Genomic DNA, 15,029 nt, shown 5'->3' with positions numbered 1-15,029 from the left:
GTAATGTTTGTTGATTTAAACCCTATAGAGCTATATATGATAGAGAGAAAACTTGCTGGATCACATTATTCAAAACTGTCTCCTAGGTTACGGAAAAACAAAAGGTACCTCCTTGGGAATCCCCACCATAGGGACAGATCATCAAGACTTAGCACCTCCCAAAATTTCCAAAAGTGCTGTGACAAATCAGGGAAGGCCAGGGCCTGACTCTTACCACCAGGTGTCACACTAAGCAATCAGGAACAAAGACCACCTTGGGGAACATACAGCCATAAAGGGAGGTGCAAAATTACTTAATCCTGACATACTTTTTATTTATGCATGATTTTCTTTTTAATAATAATTTTAAACCTGCAGCTAAAAATTCTCTTCTATGGTACCCATTATTAGTGGGGCATTTAGAGTTTGACATTTCTGTACTTTTTTTACAGACATGAATCTACCACCCTCTATTTTATCTAACAATTGAGTAGAAAATACTTAGCGTATTTTCCAAATGATAGTATATTCGGTCTCATTTTCAAAATGTGTTTTCAAAACTGTTAACACGGCTTTGGCCAAATGATTAATATGCTGGGATATAAATTAGGTGAACTGCCACAGGGCATGTAGAAAATTTTTCTGAATTTCAATTTCTTTTTAGGAAAGTAAGGACAATACCTATCTTACAAAATTAGTTCTGAGAACAATGTGTTACATAAACTGCTGGGAGTCCTTCCAAAAATTTACACTGTGAATTTCCAAGAGACATGGTCACCCTTAAGCAGAATTATACATGCATTTGTGGCTAAGTAAAAAAACCTAAACAGCATTAAATCCAATCTTTTCTTCTTTTGGTTAATCCTCACCGGAGGATATTTTCCCATTGATTTTTACAGAGAGTGGAAGGGAGGGGGAGAGACAGAGAGAGAGAAACAGATGTGAGAGAGGCACATCGATTGGTTGCCTCCTGCACGTACCCCAACTGGAGCTGGGGATCCAGCCTGCAACCGAGGTACATGCCCTTGATGGGAATCGAACCTGGCATGGGCTGACGTTCTATCCACTGAGCAAAGCGGCAGGGCCAAATCCAATCTTACCACAGCGAAGTTAACTGATCTTTCCAATTAATGTGCAGTTAATTAGCCCTGGCCCGCCCCTGTGACTTAGTTGGTTGAGCATTGTCCCATGCATCAAAAAGTCATAGGTTTTATTCCCATCAGGGTACATAACCAAGGTGCAGGCTCAATCCCTGGGTGGGATGCATATGGGTAAGGTTTCTTTCTCATTCTCTCTCTCCCTTTCCCTTCTTCTCTAAAAAAGCAATAAAAACATATTTAAAATATACATATATATGCAGTTAATTAGAGGTAGAGCCTGGGATTAAGATCTACTTATAGTCACTGTTGCACCTTGCCTCAAAAATTGTGTATTTGTATATCATATTCCTGCAGAGACAATGGAATCCAATGGGAAGTTTTCATTTTAGCATGTGACCATTACTACCATGAGGTTTTAGATCTTGATTTTACTTTTTCCCCAACATGTTTTGTCTGTCTCCCAATTGACCCAGATTTCCTACATTCAGATACTGGAGGTGAGAAGGGGGAGGTTGGAAGAGGAGAAAGGTTGGTAAGTACATGGCCAATCAAGTTCAAGATGATTGCAACAAATGCCAGAAAACTCTACAAAACTATAGAGGCCTCCTGGGGCTAATTCTGAAAAACTGACAGAAGTTGCTTTGTTTTGCCTGGACCAATTGTTGGCTAAGAGGTTGGGGTGCAGCCGAAACCGGTTTGGCTCAGTGGATAGAGCGTCGGCCTGCGGACTGAAAGGTCCCAGGTTCGATTCCGGTCAAGGGCATGTACCTGGGTTGCGGGCACATCCCCAATAGGGGGTGTGCAGGAGGCAGCTGATCGATGTTTCTCTCTCATCGATGTTTCTAACTCTCTATCCCTCTCCCTTCCTCTCTGTAGAAATATCAATAAAATATATATTTAAAAAAAAAAAAAAAAAAAAAGAGGTTGGGGTGCAAAGAGGGGCATAAATTCTATTCCTGCAAGTGAAACCAGAGGATGGTGAGCCTAGAGTGACTACCCACATTGCATGGTTATGTCCCACTGCTACCCGCCCCCCCCTCCCCCGTCCAGCCCAGGACTGTATAGAAAGGAGCCGTGAGGGGCAGGACGGGGGCGTTAGGGCTGCCTTGAGCTTCCTGCAGGATGCCTAACAGCTATTTTCTTAGCCATCCTTAAGGCCCAATGGGGTAAGGTACCACTTAACCCATTCTTCAGCCTCTTCCAAATGTTTCTGGAAAGGCTCAGGATGCATTCTCTGCAGCAGCATCGTGCCAATCAGAGAACACGACCTCAATAATCATTTCGTTATTGCAAGGTATCTACAACCTCAATGACAAAAATTAACACCTTGCCCTACTTGACAAAAAATTATGTTTACATTCAACATTCTTCCCCCTCCCCCACCCCGAATACTAGCCGAGTGCTTGCCCCTCCCCAGTCAACAGGGTTGTTAATCCCGAGGAATTGATTTGAGGGTTCGCCAAACACTTAGATGTTTAACGCCAAAACTTTCACAACTTGTACCTGAGGAGGGGGCTGGGGAATGCGGCAGGTCGCCGCACTGCAAAGAACCTGGCATCGGCCGGAATGCCGAGCAGCCTTCTCAGCGGCAGCGCGCCCTTCCCCACAGAGAAGTTTGGGGAAACGAGTCCCTACACCGGGCCATCGTTTCCACTCGCGTTTTCAAAAGGTCAAAAAACGGAAAGGACCGGCCGTTTGGCAAACCCCAACGAGGAACCGTCTAGCAAGTCCGCGTCCTTGGGATCTCTACCGCCGACGACCCCAAATCCAATCCATCGTGGGAAACCCCAGGGAAAGGTCTGCTGCAGAGGGAGGAGACTGCAGGCTGCAGGGAAGTACCGGGGGAGGGGGCCTGGTCGGGAGGACTTTCCAGCCACTCGGCTTTCATCAAAAAGTTCCCTGTACATGACCCCAGTGCCTCATCGCTGGGAGTTTCTCTGATGAACCCCTGCTCAGGGTTTAAACTGCTTTTCCCTAGCAGAAAACCAAGCAGTTCTCTTTTCAGGTCTGACTGGCTTGGAAATTCCCCGCGCCTGACCCCGCCCCGAAGAAATCCCCTGCCAGCGTTTATAAGGCGCCGCGGCGGCGCTGCCGAGCCCACAACATCCGAGCCGCGGTCCCTCCCGCCTGCGACTCTGCGAGAAGCGACCGCGCAGCCCGCGCCGAGCGCACCCGGAGCCGCGCCCGAACCGTACCCATGTTTCACCCCGCCGAGCGCCCCCAGGACTGGGCCATGGAGGGCCCCCGGGACGGGCTCAAGAAGGAGCGGCCGCTGGATGACCGCCACGACAGCGGCCTGGACTCCATGAAGGACGAGGAGTACGAGCAGATGGTGAAGGAGCTGCGCGAGATCCGCCTGGAGCCGCAGGAAGCGCCGCGCAGCTCCGAGCCCTGGAAGCAGCAGCTCACGGAGGACGGAGACTCGTAAGTGCCCAGGCCGCGGCGTGGGGCCGGGGGGCGGGGGGGGGGCGACCTGCAGCGGAGCGCGAGGCCCGCGAGGCGGCCGCGAGCCCGGGTGGATGCAGCGACCCAAGACCCTGCAGGGTGCATGGGGGCAGGGGACCGAGGTTCGTGCGGGGCCGCGGTTCCATCGCTCGGCCTTGCAGCCGCGCGCGCACACCCCCCACCCCCGTCCGGGTCCTCGCGGCCGGGGGCGGGGCGCGGCGGGGACACGGAGTACCGGCCTGCGGGGGGCGGGCATTTCTGCCCGGCTGGCGGGCGCCGCGCTGCCGGGAGGGGAAGTACAGGGCGTTCCGGCCGGCGGAGGGCGGGGCGGTCTGGTCGGCGCCCTCCGGGGAGGTGGGGGGGAGCCCGGAAAGTCCCTGGGCGCCTGCCAGGAACACTCAGCTCATAATAACCTCGCGGAAAACACCGCGGCCTCGGCCTCCAGAAACCCCGGCCTTGCGCAATCCCCCGCAGCCCGCGCCTCCCTGGCCCCACGCATTGTACTCACCCTGGGGTTTTTCCCTCTTCCCTCAGGTTCCTGCACTTGGCTATCATCCATGAAGAGAAGGCACTGACTATGGAAGTGGTCCGCCAAGTGAAGGGAGACCTGGCCTTCCTTAACTTCCAGAACAACCTGCAGCAGGTGCGCCTCTTGCCTGGCCCCAGCCTTCGTGACCCCGTGATCTAGCACAGTTACTCCTAATCTTTTATACAATTAAGTCAGTGGTCATTATTCGACCTGACCTTTTACATTCGAATCAGCCAACATTCAAGTAAACTTTATTAATTTGGTGAGACCTTTATTATGAAGACCACTGGGGACCTCTGGTATTTGCCTTGCCCCTTGCACCTGGGGAGGGGGGAGGGGGTGCAGCACCCACAACCTGGGGAATCTCTGGGATTCAAGGGAACTCAGACTGTGGGTCTGATCCATAATTTATCCTCTCTGTTCCCTCTTCTGTTTGTAGACTCCGCTCCACTTGGCTGTGATCACCAACCAGCCAGAAATCGCCGAGGCACTTCTGGAAGCTGGCTGTGATCCTGAGCTGCGAGACTTTCGAGGAAATACCCCCCTACACCTTGCCTGTGAGCAGGGCAGCCTGGCCAGTGTGGGAGTCCTGACTCAGAGCTGTGGGACCCAGCACCTCCACGCCATCCTGCAGGCCACCAACTACAATGGTATGTCTGCCTGCCCTGCCCACCAGAAGGCAGGTGACCAGGAGAAGGGGGAGGTGGACCAACTTAAGGATTCCAGGCAAGAGCTTAAACTCTCAGCATGGGAAAGGCTGAGAAAATATGTATACAAAAGGCCTGTTGGATGCCTTTATAAAATTCATTCAGAAACCAGGTTCTTCAGAAGAATTTGCCCCTTAAAAGAGTAGGTGAAAGAATCTGCTTGAGATGTGAGGGTTGAAACGAGTGTTTATATTTTCCTCCTTTTGTTCTTCTAGGCCACACGTGTCTGCACTTAGCCTCCATCCATGGCTACCTGGGCATCGTGGAGCATCTGGTGTCCTTGGGTGCTGATGTCAATGCTCAGGTGAGTGCTTCATGCCTCCCAATGGAGTGCATGGGGCTCCAGGGCCCTCCTCACTAAGATTTCATATGCTTTTTTTTTTTACAAGCGAAAATTCTGAACTCACTGTAAATATCTCAAATTCCTTTTGGTTTCAGGAGCCCTGTAATGGCCGAACTGCCCTGCATCTCGCGGTGGATCTGCAGAATCCCGACCTGGTGTCTCTCCTGTTGAAGTGTGGGGCTGACGTCAACAGAGTCACCTACCAGGGCTACTCCCCATACCAGCTCACCTGGGGCCGCCCAAGCACCCGGATACAGCAGCAGCTGGGCCAGCTGACCCTAGAAAACCTTCAGATGCTGCCAGAGAGTGAGGATGAGGAGAGCTATGACACAGAGTCAGAGTTCACAGAGGACGAGGTGAGTCTCAGTTGTGCTCTGCAAAGAACAGAGTGGCCATTGTCCCTCCACCCTCCCAGGCCCCTAGAGCTACACTCTTCATCCAGAAGTGTCACATAATGAAGTTCTCCAACTTTAGTGTATAGAACCTATATCCCAAGAGTATGTCTTCTTTTTTTGCTTTTAAGGAGAGGAGCATCAAAACAAAACTCCCTGCCGAAACCGGTTTGGCTCAATGGATAGAGCGTCGGCCTGCGGACTGAAAGGTCCCGGGTTCGATTCCGGTCAAGGGCATGTACCTTGGTTGCAGGCACATCCTCAGTGGGAGGTGTGCAGGAGGCAGCTGATCGATGTTTCTAGCTCTCTATCCCTCTCCCTTCCTCTCTGTGAAATATCAATAAAATATATTGAAAAAAAAAAAAAAAGAAAAAAAAAGAAAAAGAAAATGTTAATTCTGAGACAACTTTACATATTTAAAAAAAAAAAAAAAAAAAAAAAAAAAAAAAAAAAACTCCCTCAGCCTGTTAATCTATATTTGGGATATAGACAATGAAGTCCACAAATACTTAGGTTATTCCCACTAGCAGCTCTCTCCCCATTATCCCAGCACCCCTGGCAAAGCTCTGGGAGTTTAACATGCCTTATTTCATCTTGTTTTAGCTGCCCTATGATGACTGTGTGCTTGGAGGCCAGCGCCTGACGTTATGAGCTTCACAACATATCTAAAAGAACATGGACTTGTATATTTGTACAAAAACAGAGTTTTATTTTTCTAAAAAACAAAAAAGAAAAGAAAAAGAATCAAAAAGGTGTACTTACAACCACACTGCACACTGCCTGGCCCAAAACATTTTACTGTTGGTGGATCAGCCCTCATTCTGTTATTTTTATATACTTTGGAAGGGAACAAGAACGATCATTGGATTTCAAAGAAAACCTCTTTTAAAACTCACCATTGCGGGGGTTTTTTGAGAAGGTTATCCAAAATCTGATGAAAGGACTACATTTTATTTATTGTCCTTTTTGAATGAAGCCCCGCCGTGTCCTGTAACTTGTAACAATGAGGTGTGTTGTTAAACCTTTCAGTGGTGTGGAGTTAAAAGTTGCTACCTGTCAAGGTTTGTGTTACCCTCCTGTAAATGGTGTATATAGTGTATTTTGTTGGTAATTATTTTGCTATTTCTAAGATGTATATTTATTAAACAGATGTTTACAAACAGAATTACCCTGATCCTTTTCTTCGGGCTGCGGTGGGACTCCTATTCTGAGAGCCATTCAACCCTCAGGTGGAGGTGGAGAGATGTGTGGGAGCACTTACCACAGCCAGCCATGTAACCCTTTCAGCGAGCAGCTTCTCACAGTTACACACCAGCTTTGCAGGCAGCCCTGGGCCCGCTGTGTGTGGGAGGGGATGCTGTTACAAGATTGCAAGATGATAGGAAATAGGCTTGGGGGATGGGGGGCAAGCTGCTTGGCTTACAGTTGGAAGGCTCTCCATTGTCATTTCCTTTTATCCTCTTGGTTTAAGTTATTCCAGGACCCTTCCTTCCACTTTAGGAAATTATTTTGGCCAAGAGGGCGTATGCTGACCTGTCATTTTCTAGAGCTGGAAAAGACCTCACCTGTAGCACTGGAAGTTCCTAAGGACCTGGGCTCAGGAACGGGACTGCACTAACGTTTGTTAACAGGTGCCCACCTCTGAGCCTTTGTTTCCGCACTTACAAACTGCTGTTGTGTAGATTACACAAGACAATCAGTCCACATAAGAAGCACAGCAGAGTGCCAGGCACATAGTGCTGAATCAAAGTACAACCTGTTGTATTTCACATGGGAAGACACAAATCCAGAGCATATCTTATCCAGGGTCACCTTGCAGGGGCACAGGTGGTTAACTTTAATACATCTTATTTGCAGGTAGTTAACATCTTTTAAACACATTCCACCTCTAAGCCTATTTTTTTACCAGTTGTGGTATAAAAGTGATAATAAAAGGCTTGAAAAATTCAATCAGTCTAATTCTGAATGATTCTGTAGAGGCAGATCTCACAAGAAATCAGTAACTTGTGAAATTTGGGTTGAGATGCTCTGCATCTCAATGTTTTCATCCCTAAAATGCATGTCTTGCCTCGGTAGGAAAAGGAGTAAAGGAAAGTTTATGGCATAATATAAAATGCAGAGTGGTGTATAAATACAATTCATGTACTTTGGCTTACGCCTAAGGAAGCATTACCATTACATTACCTCTTTCCTGATCCACAAATGTCAAACTCAAGTGAATATGATGATCACCTTTCTCTCAGACCAAAAATGAGCCAATACTTAGAGGGTCTTTCATATGTAAAGAGTACTAGAGGCCTGGCGCATGAAATTCGTGCACTGGGGGGAGAGTAATCCCTCAGCCTGGCCTGCACCCTCTTCAATCTGGGACCCCTTGTGGGATGTCCGACTGCCGGCAATCGGACATCCCTCTCGCAATCCAGGACCACTGGCTCCTAACTACTCATCTGCCTACCTGCCTAATGCCCGCAAGTGCCCTCCCCTGCTGGCCTGGTCGCCCCCAACTGCCCTCCCCTACTGGCCTGATCTTGCCCCCAACTGCCCTCCCCTGCAGGCCTGGTCGCCCCTAACTGCCTCTGCCTCGGCCCCTACCACCATGGCTTTGTCCAGAAGGAAGTCGGATGTCCAGAAGATGTCCGGTTGACCCGGTCTGATTAGCATATTACTCTTTTATTAGTATAGATTATTGTAGCCCAGCAGGAGTGGCTCAGTGGTTGAGCATCAACCTGTGAACCAGGAAAGAGTCATGGTTCAATTCCCAGTCAGGGCACATGCCTGGATTATGGGCTCAATCCCCAGTACAGGATATGTAGGAGGCAGCCGATCAATGATTCTCTCATCACTGATGTTTCTCTCCCTCTGAAATCAATAACTATATTTTTTTAAAAAGAGCATTATTGTAGACTGTACTGACTGGTCAAAGCAGCCTTAGTCATCTGGAGCTGAACACTATGGTGATCCCTCTACCAGTCTTGACTTCTTTCAAAGTGTTCCAAGCCCATCACTGAAATTCCTTGTTTATCCCAGAGCACCTGAACACGTGTCATATGATGTAACACATGAATGTCAATTAGGTTCAGCTGATAAGTAGAAGCAGCAGGAGGGTAAGGGGGAGGTATATCCAAAAGAACAAAGGTTGGCCCTAGTAGGTATGGCTTAGTGGATAGAGCATCAGTCTGCAGACTGAAGGGTCCTGGGTTCGATTCCATTTGAGGGCACCTGCCCAGGTTGTGGGCTCAATCCCCAGTAAGGGGCATGCAGGAGGCAGCTAATCAATGATTCTCATCATTGATGTTTCTATCTCTCCCTCTCTCTTCCTCTCTGAAATCAATAAAAAATCTCTCTCTCCCTCTCTCTCTCTCTCTCTCTCTCTCTCTCTCTCTATATATATATATATATATATATATATATCCTATCTAATAAAAGAGTAATATGCAAATTAACCATCACTCCGCTACACCCACAAGCCACGCCCACAAGCCACGCCCACAAGCCAATCAGGAGCGAATATGCAAATAAACCCAACCAAGATGGCTACCGCCACAGAGAGCAGGAGGGAGGCTTGGGTTTCCCTGGCGATGGAGGAAGCTAAGCTTTCCGCCTGCCCTTGCCGCCTAGGCCTCCACTCAAGGCTACAAAGTTTCAATGACAGAAGATACATAAACCCAAACAGAAATGGCAGCAGCCACAGAGCTGGAAAGAGCAGGAGGCTAGGGTTGCCCGCGGCGATGGAGGAAGCCAAGCTTCTGCAGCCCTGGCCGGCCCAGGCCTCCGCTTAAGGCTACAAAGTTTCAATTATAGAAGATACATAAATCCAAAAAAAAATGGCTGCCGCCACAGAGCAAGCAGAAGGCTTGGCTCCGCTCCAGGCTACAAAATTTCAATTGCAGAAGATAAAAAAATCCCAGATACCAGGGCCTCCGCTTGGGTCGCCAGGGGGCGTGGCCGGCCTGCAAACCACCACAGGCCCCTCGCCCAGGCCGCCTCACGCCCCAAGGGAACCCCCACCCTGATCCAGGACACCCTTCAGGGCAAACCAGCTGGCCCCCACCCGTGCACCAGGCCTCTATCCTATCTAATAAAAGAGTAATATGCAGCCGAGGCCGGTTTGGCTCAGTGGATAGAGCGTCGGCCTGCGGACTGAGAGGTCCCAGGTTCGATTCTGGTCAAGGGCATGTACCTTGGTTGCGGGCACATCCCCAGTAGGGGGTGTGCAGGAGGCAGCTGATCGATGTTTCTCTCTCATCGATGTTTCTAACTCTCTATCCCTCTCCCTTCCTCTCTGTAAAAAATCAATAAAATATATTTTTTAAAAAAAAAGAGTAATAAGCAGATTGACCATCACTCCAACACACAAGATGGCTGCCCCCATGTGGTCAAAGATCCTGCCCCCATGTGGACACAAGATGGCCACCACAAGATGACCAGCAAGGGAGGGCAGTTGGGAGAAACCAGGCCTGCAAGGAGGGCAGTTGGGGGTGATCAAGCCTGCAGGGGAGGGCAGTTAGGGGTGACCAAGCCGGCAGAGGAGGGAAGTTGGGGGCGACCAGGCCTGCAGGGAAAGGCAGTTGGGAGGGACCCAGGCCTGTAGGGGAGAGCAGTTGTGGGAGACCAGGCCTGCAGGGGAGGGCAGTTAGGGGTGATCAGGCCTGCAGGGGAGGACAGTTATGGGTGACCAGGCCTACAGGGGAGGGCACTTAGGGGCAAACAGGCTGGCAGGGGAGCAGTTAGGCATCAATCAGGCTGGCAGGGTAGTGGTTAGGGGGTGATCAGGCTGGCAGGCAGAAGCAGTTAGGGGCAATCAGGAAGGCAGGCAGGTGAGCAGTTGGGAGCCAGCAGTCCTGGATTATGAGAGGGATGTCCGACTGCCCATTTAGGCCCGATCCCACCAGGATCGAGCTTAAACGGGCAGTCGGACATCCCTCGAGGGGTCCCAGATTGGAGAGGGTGCAGGCTGGGCTGAGAGACACCCCCCCTCTCCGTGCACAAATTTCGTGCACTGGGCCTCTAGTGTGTGTGTATGTAATACACACACACTAGAGGCCCAGTGCATGAAATTCGCTCTCTCCCGTCTCCGCTGCCTCACTCCCTTCTCCGCCGCTTCGCTCCCTTCTGCAGCACTTGGCTTCCTTCTTCGCTCTGTGCCTGCATATGCAAATTAACTTCCATCTTTGTTGGGTTAATTTGCATACTCGCTCCTGATTGGCTGGTGGTCGTAGCGGAGGGATGGTCAATTTGAATGTTTCTCTTTTATTAGTGTAGATATACTCTCAACATTAAAAAACAAACAAACAAGAGAACAAAGGCTTGAAATTTGACTCCCAATTTTAGAATGATGTCCTTAGTGCTTCTCAGTCACATGGGCCTCTTTTCCCCCCTGTAATGGTGTTGAATCTGTGCTGAGTTACCCATCACCCTCACTCCAGTTCTGTGCTAGAGGGTTGGAGATGCAGCCCACTCTTTCCTGGCCTCCTTGGTGATCAGCTTTTGTGTAGAGGTGTTACCTTTCATGGACATGGCAAAAAGGGACCTCTTCCAATCCAACCCATTTGGGCCCAGCATCTCACCATTCTAGGCTTCAGTGTTTCTGCCCTTCAGAACCCGAACCCTCAGGGGGATTTCATCATCTGAATAAATCTCAAAGTAGTTGGGCCCAGTTAAGCACTGAAGTTAGCCCCGGCTTTTTTACTTTTCAATTCTTCTTGACTGTCTACTCCTTTCTTTTCTTTTAATTTTTAAATCCACTTTCTTTCCTTCATGCCATTAGTTGGGTGGCTGGAGCCTGGAGTTTCCTAAAGAAAAAATTTTGACCTGAAACATTCTAACCTGTAAAAAGTTTTCCTCCAGTTTCTAAGCCAATAAGAACAAACGTTTTCAAAGAAAATAGTTCAGCAGACTGAGCTCCTTTTCTGCACTATGATTTTAAAGGTCCTGTTAGGACCGGTAGAAATAAGGAGGCCTTGGGAAAAAGGGAAGTGACACAAGGGGGAAATAAAAAGTCAGGTCAAGCAACTTCCTTGAACTTAGTTCCTTGATTCCTTCTGCCTGCCTCAACATCAGGAAAAATTTCCTTTATAGGTCACATGAACCAAGTCACTTCCAGAAGCATTTTTCTTTCAAGAGGGAACAAACTCCACCTGAACAATTTGAAGACCTCCATGCAGGGCCTGGAAAAGCAGGCTGTGGATGCTCTGGGGTATTTGCATTGGAAGCCAATCGCTATCGCAAGTGATTAAGTGTGACAATTAGAACTGAGTCAGTGAAATGGGTTCTCCCTTCCTTCGCCTCCTTTCCTCCCAATTTTCATCAGCTTGCCTTGGGTATAGTTAGTTGAGTTTCATTTGGCAAGAAGGGTCAGCCCAACAAGCATTCTCCAACCCCTGGTACTTCTATAGGAGTGTCCCAGGCCGTTTCCCCATTTTAAGAGACCATTACAGAAACTGAAACTGGATATCCTGTGTGTGTTTCCCTCCTAGAGAAGTAAACTCTGTCTCACTCATTTGCATTATAAGGCACTATTATTCTCCAGGCCCAGTGCAGGGTTAGAGACACAAAAGGGAACCAGTCATGGCCTCTGCTTCACAAAGCTTTTTGCTTAGGTGGACTGGGAGACAAACAAGCATATATAAAACAGGATGGGGGATGGAGATCAAGAGATTATACCCTAGCCCGGCCAGTGTTGCTCAGTGGTTCAGCATTGACCTATGAACCAGGAGGTCACAGTTTGATTCGAGTCAGGGCACATGCCTGGGTTGTGGGCTCAATCCCCAGTGTGGGAGGCAGCCAATCAATGATTCTCTCTCATCATTGATGTTTCTATCTCTTTCTTCCTCTCTGAAATCAATAAAAAATATTTTTTTTAAAAAAAAGAGATTACACCCTAGTTAGCTATTTGCCCCTCAGGCCAGCACTACCTATTCTCTCATCCCGTTAAGGGCACCAGATGTTAGGCCTCTGTCCTTGAGTTCTGGCTAAAAAAGAATTCATATCCAAGACTCAAATACACTCAAAGTTTATTTAGCAGGTCACAGAGATAGAAGAAGTGAGCCATAGAAGAAGGTAGCCAGCTAGACTGTGTGGACTAAGGAAACAAGTTCCAGAGGCAAAAGAAGGAGCTTTGGAGCTTAGGAGAAAGAAAGGCAAAGAACATGCACCTGGGAGAAGGAGAGGGGGAAAGGAGCAGGTGTGTGCATGTGTGTATGTGTGTGTGTGTGTGTGCACGTGTGGAGGGAGGGAGGGAGAGAGAGAGAGAAAGAGAGAGAGAGAGAGAGAGACTGAGACTTTGTGTTGAGTACTTGTCTTCAGGGGTGTTACCTGGAGGTCTCAAGGGAGGATTCTAGTAGAATATTCATCAGCTTTCCAGGTCTCTACTGATTGGTTGGCGCCAGGCAGGGGGTCATTAGTCATCGCAGCTGGTCCTGATCAAGGTATCATCGCCTGTTACCAGTCTGGCCTTGCTCTGCTTTCTGGGCCTGGAGCTGAAACACAACTGAGGCCTAGGTGTTATCTCTATGGCTAATGCTTAAAGGAGTGGTTGTACAAGGGCTTGTATGGGAACAAATGAGGCTATTCTCTGGCCCCCTTCTTCTTCCTCTAGGAGTCTACCATATGCCAGGGGAGGATCTGAACCATATGACCAGTGATATGAAAGGTCATAAAGTCTAAACCACTTGACCAGTGATATGCTAAGAGAGGAAAGACAGGTCCCCATTGCCCCCAGCAAGATGTCACCCTACAATACCCACCCTCCCAGTTTTACCCATTGCTAGGCGCCTGGGGCTTTCTGCCCTGGTCATCTTCTGTGCCTGGCCTATCATTCCTACTCTGCTCAGGCCTGTCCAACTGCCTACTATATCAATCCCGTGTCCCAAGAGGCAGTCGCACCTTTTTGACATGTGGCTGGAAACAAAGTTGTGCTGAGAACTAATTTCCGGGCTGAGATTAAATCAACCCAGCGGGCTACCTGTTCATTTTTGTATGTGTGTGGTCCTAGATTGTAGAGCTGAGCCCAAAAGCAATTTACCACTAGTGTTTGAATTAATGATAAGTAATGTGCTTGCCTCAGTCCAGAGCTATCCAAACTCAATATGCACTCGAATGGCCTGGAGATTTTATTGAAACACAGGCTCTGGCCCTGGCTGGTTTGGCTCAGTGGATAAAGAATCGGCCTGCCGACTGAAGGGTCCTGGGTTCGATTCCAGTCAAGGGCATATGCCCGGGTTGCCGGCTTGATCCCCAGTAGGAGCATGCAGGAAGCAGCCGATCAATGATTCTCTCTCCTCATTGATGTTTCTATCTCTTCCTCTCTGAAATCTATAAAATATATTAAAAAAAAGAAAGAAAGAAACACAGGCTCTGATTCAGTTGGTCTGGCTGGCCTGATACTTGCATTTCTAACAAGGTCCCAGACAAGGCCTAAGCTTCTAGTGTCAAGACCATACTTGGAAGAGTATTTTTAAAAACATTTGGAATAAAATATTTTATTTAGTTAGTTAAGGGTAGCATTCTCTGCCATTCCCCCTCCGTACCATTGTAAACCAGGACAAGTGCTTCTGCAGCCGCTCATGAGGATGATCAATGTCAGGCAACATGAGTGGTTTAAAAAGTAAGGCTGGCCTAGCTGGTTTGGCTCAGTGGATAGATCGTCAGACTGCGGACTGAAGGGTCCTGGGTTCGATTCCGGTCAAGGGCACGTACCAGTTGCGATGTGATCCCTGGCCCTGGTCAGGGCACATGCGGGAGGCAACCAATCCATGTGTCTCTCTCTCATTGATGTTTCCTCTGTCTCTTCCCTTCCTTTCTACTATCTCTAGAAACTAATGGAAAAATATTGGGTGAAGATTAACAGAAAAACAAACAAACAAAAAGTAAGGCTGGATGCTGACCACAGACATTAAAATAGGGGTCAAGGAGAGGGGTTGGGGGAGATGGAGGAGAATAAAGGGGATCAATGGTGATGGTCAGACTTGACTTGGGGTGGTGAACATTTAATACTGTGTACAGATGATGTGTTATGGAATTGCGCACCTGAAACTGTGTAATTTTGTTAACCAGTGTCACCCCAATAAATTCAATAAACATGAAAAAAAATAGGGGTCAACAAACCTGCAATCCAACCAGGTAAATATAAAAAGGGATGCATCTAAAAAAAAAAAAAAAAAAAAGGGATGCATCTAGAAAACAAAAGGAAATAAAAAGGGAGGCATCTGCACAATACAAGGCCAGTAATGTAATCATCTGATGCCCAAGAAAGGAACAAAATCACCAAGGAATGCTTATGAAGGGTGATTGCTAATTCAGATAAAGAGCTGGGTTTTTTTAATGTTTTTATTGTTGACAGTATTACAGATGTTCCCCATTTCCCCCCACTTTACCTCCCTCCACTCACCCACCTCACCCCAGGCCTTCACCGCACTATTGTCTGTCCATAAGCTATGCCTGTACGGTAAAACCTCCATTGTGTGGATGAAAGGGGCCACATGCTGACCTGACAAGCTCCGGGAAGGTCTGCATGGCGGTTGTGCAAACTCAGAG

The 15,029-nt window shown here is 48.4% G+C and overlaps 1 protein-coding gene across 2 annotated transcripts; it reads left to right on the top strand.

Annotated features, from left to right (window-relative positions):
- The first annotated feature begins 2,494 nt into the window (after positions 1-2,494).
- On the top strand, positions 2,495-6,660 carry NFKBIA (NFKB inhibitor alpha). 2 transcript variants are annotated; one of them, XM_080649771.1, is made up of 6 exons: positions 2,495-3,503; positions 4,059-4,167; positions 4,493-4,703; positions 4,976-5,064; positions 5,199-5,459; positions 6,099-6,660. In XM_080649771.1, the coding sequence occupies exons 1-6, from the start codon at positions 3,277-3,279 to the stop codon at positions 6,144-6,146; spliced, it is 945 nt and encodes a 314-aa protein (XP_080505897.1). In that variant the 5' UTR covers positions 2,495-3,276; the 3' UTR covers positions 6,147-6,660. The 2 variants fall into 2 exon arrangements, 1 of the variants encoding a protein (XP_080505897.1); XR_013959526.1 differs by having other exon boundaries at positions 3,114-3,503; positions 5,199-5,653; positions 5,959-6,660.
- Positions 6,661-15,029: the final 8,369 nt, after the last annotated feature.

Source organism: Plecotus auritus (assembly GCF_963455305.1).
Source record: "Plecotus auritus genome assembly, chromosome: 1".
Classification (NCBI taxonomy): Eukaryota; Metazoa; Chordata; class Mammalia; order Chiroptera; family Vespertilionidae; genus Plecotus; species Plecotus auritus.
The sequence above is the reverse complement of the archived record's forward strand: the minus strand, read 5'-3'. Positions and strand labels throughout refer to the sequence as shown.

Bases quoted from the DNA above. Each gene is read 5' to 3' on its own strand.
- NFKBIA (XM_080649771.1), top strand. From the start codon at position 3,277: ATGTTTCACCCCGCCGAGCGCCCCCAGGACTGGGCCATGGAGGGCCCC. The intron at 3,504-4,058 runs GTAAGTGCCCAG...CTCTTCCCTCAG, and splicing joins CTCACGGAGGACGGAGACTC to GTTCCTGCACTTGGCTATCA. The intron at 4,168-4,492 runs GTGCGCCTCTTG...TTCTGTTTGTAG, and splicing joins TCCAGAACAACCTGCAGCAG to ACTCCGCTCCACTTGGCTGT.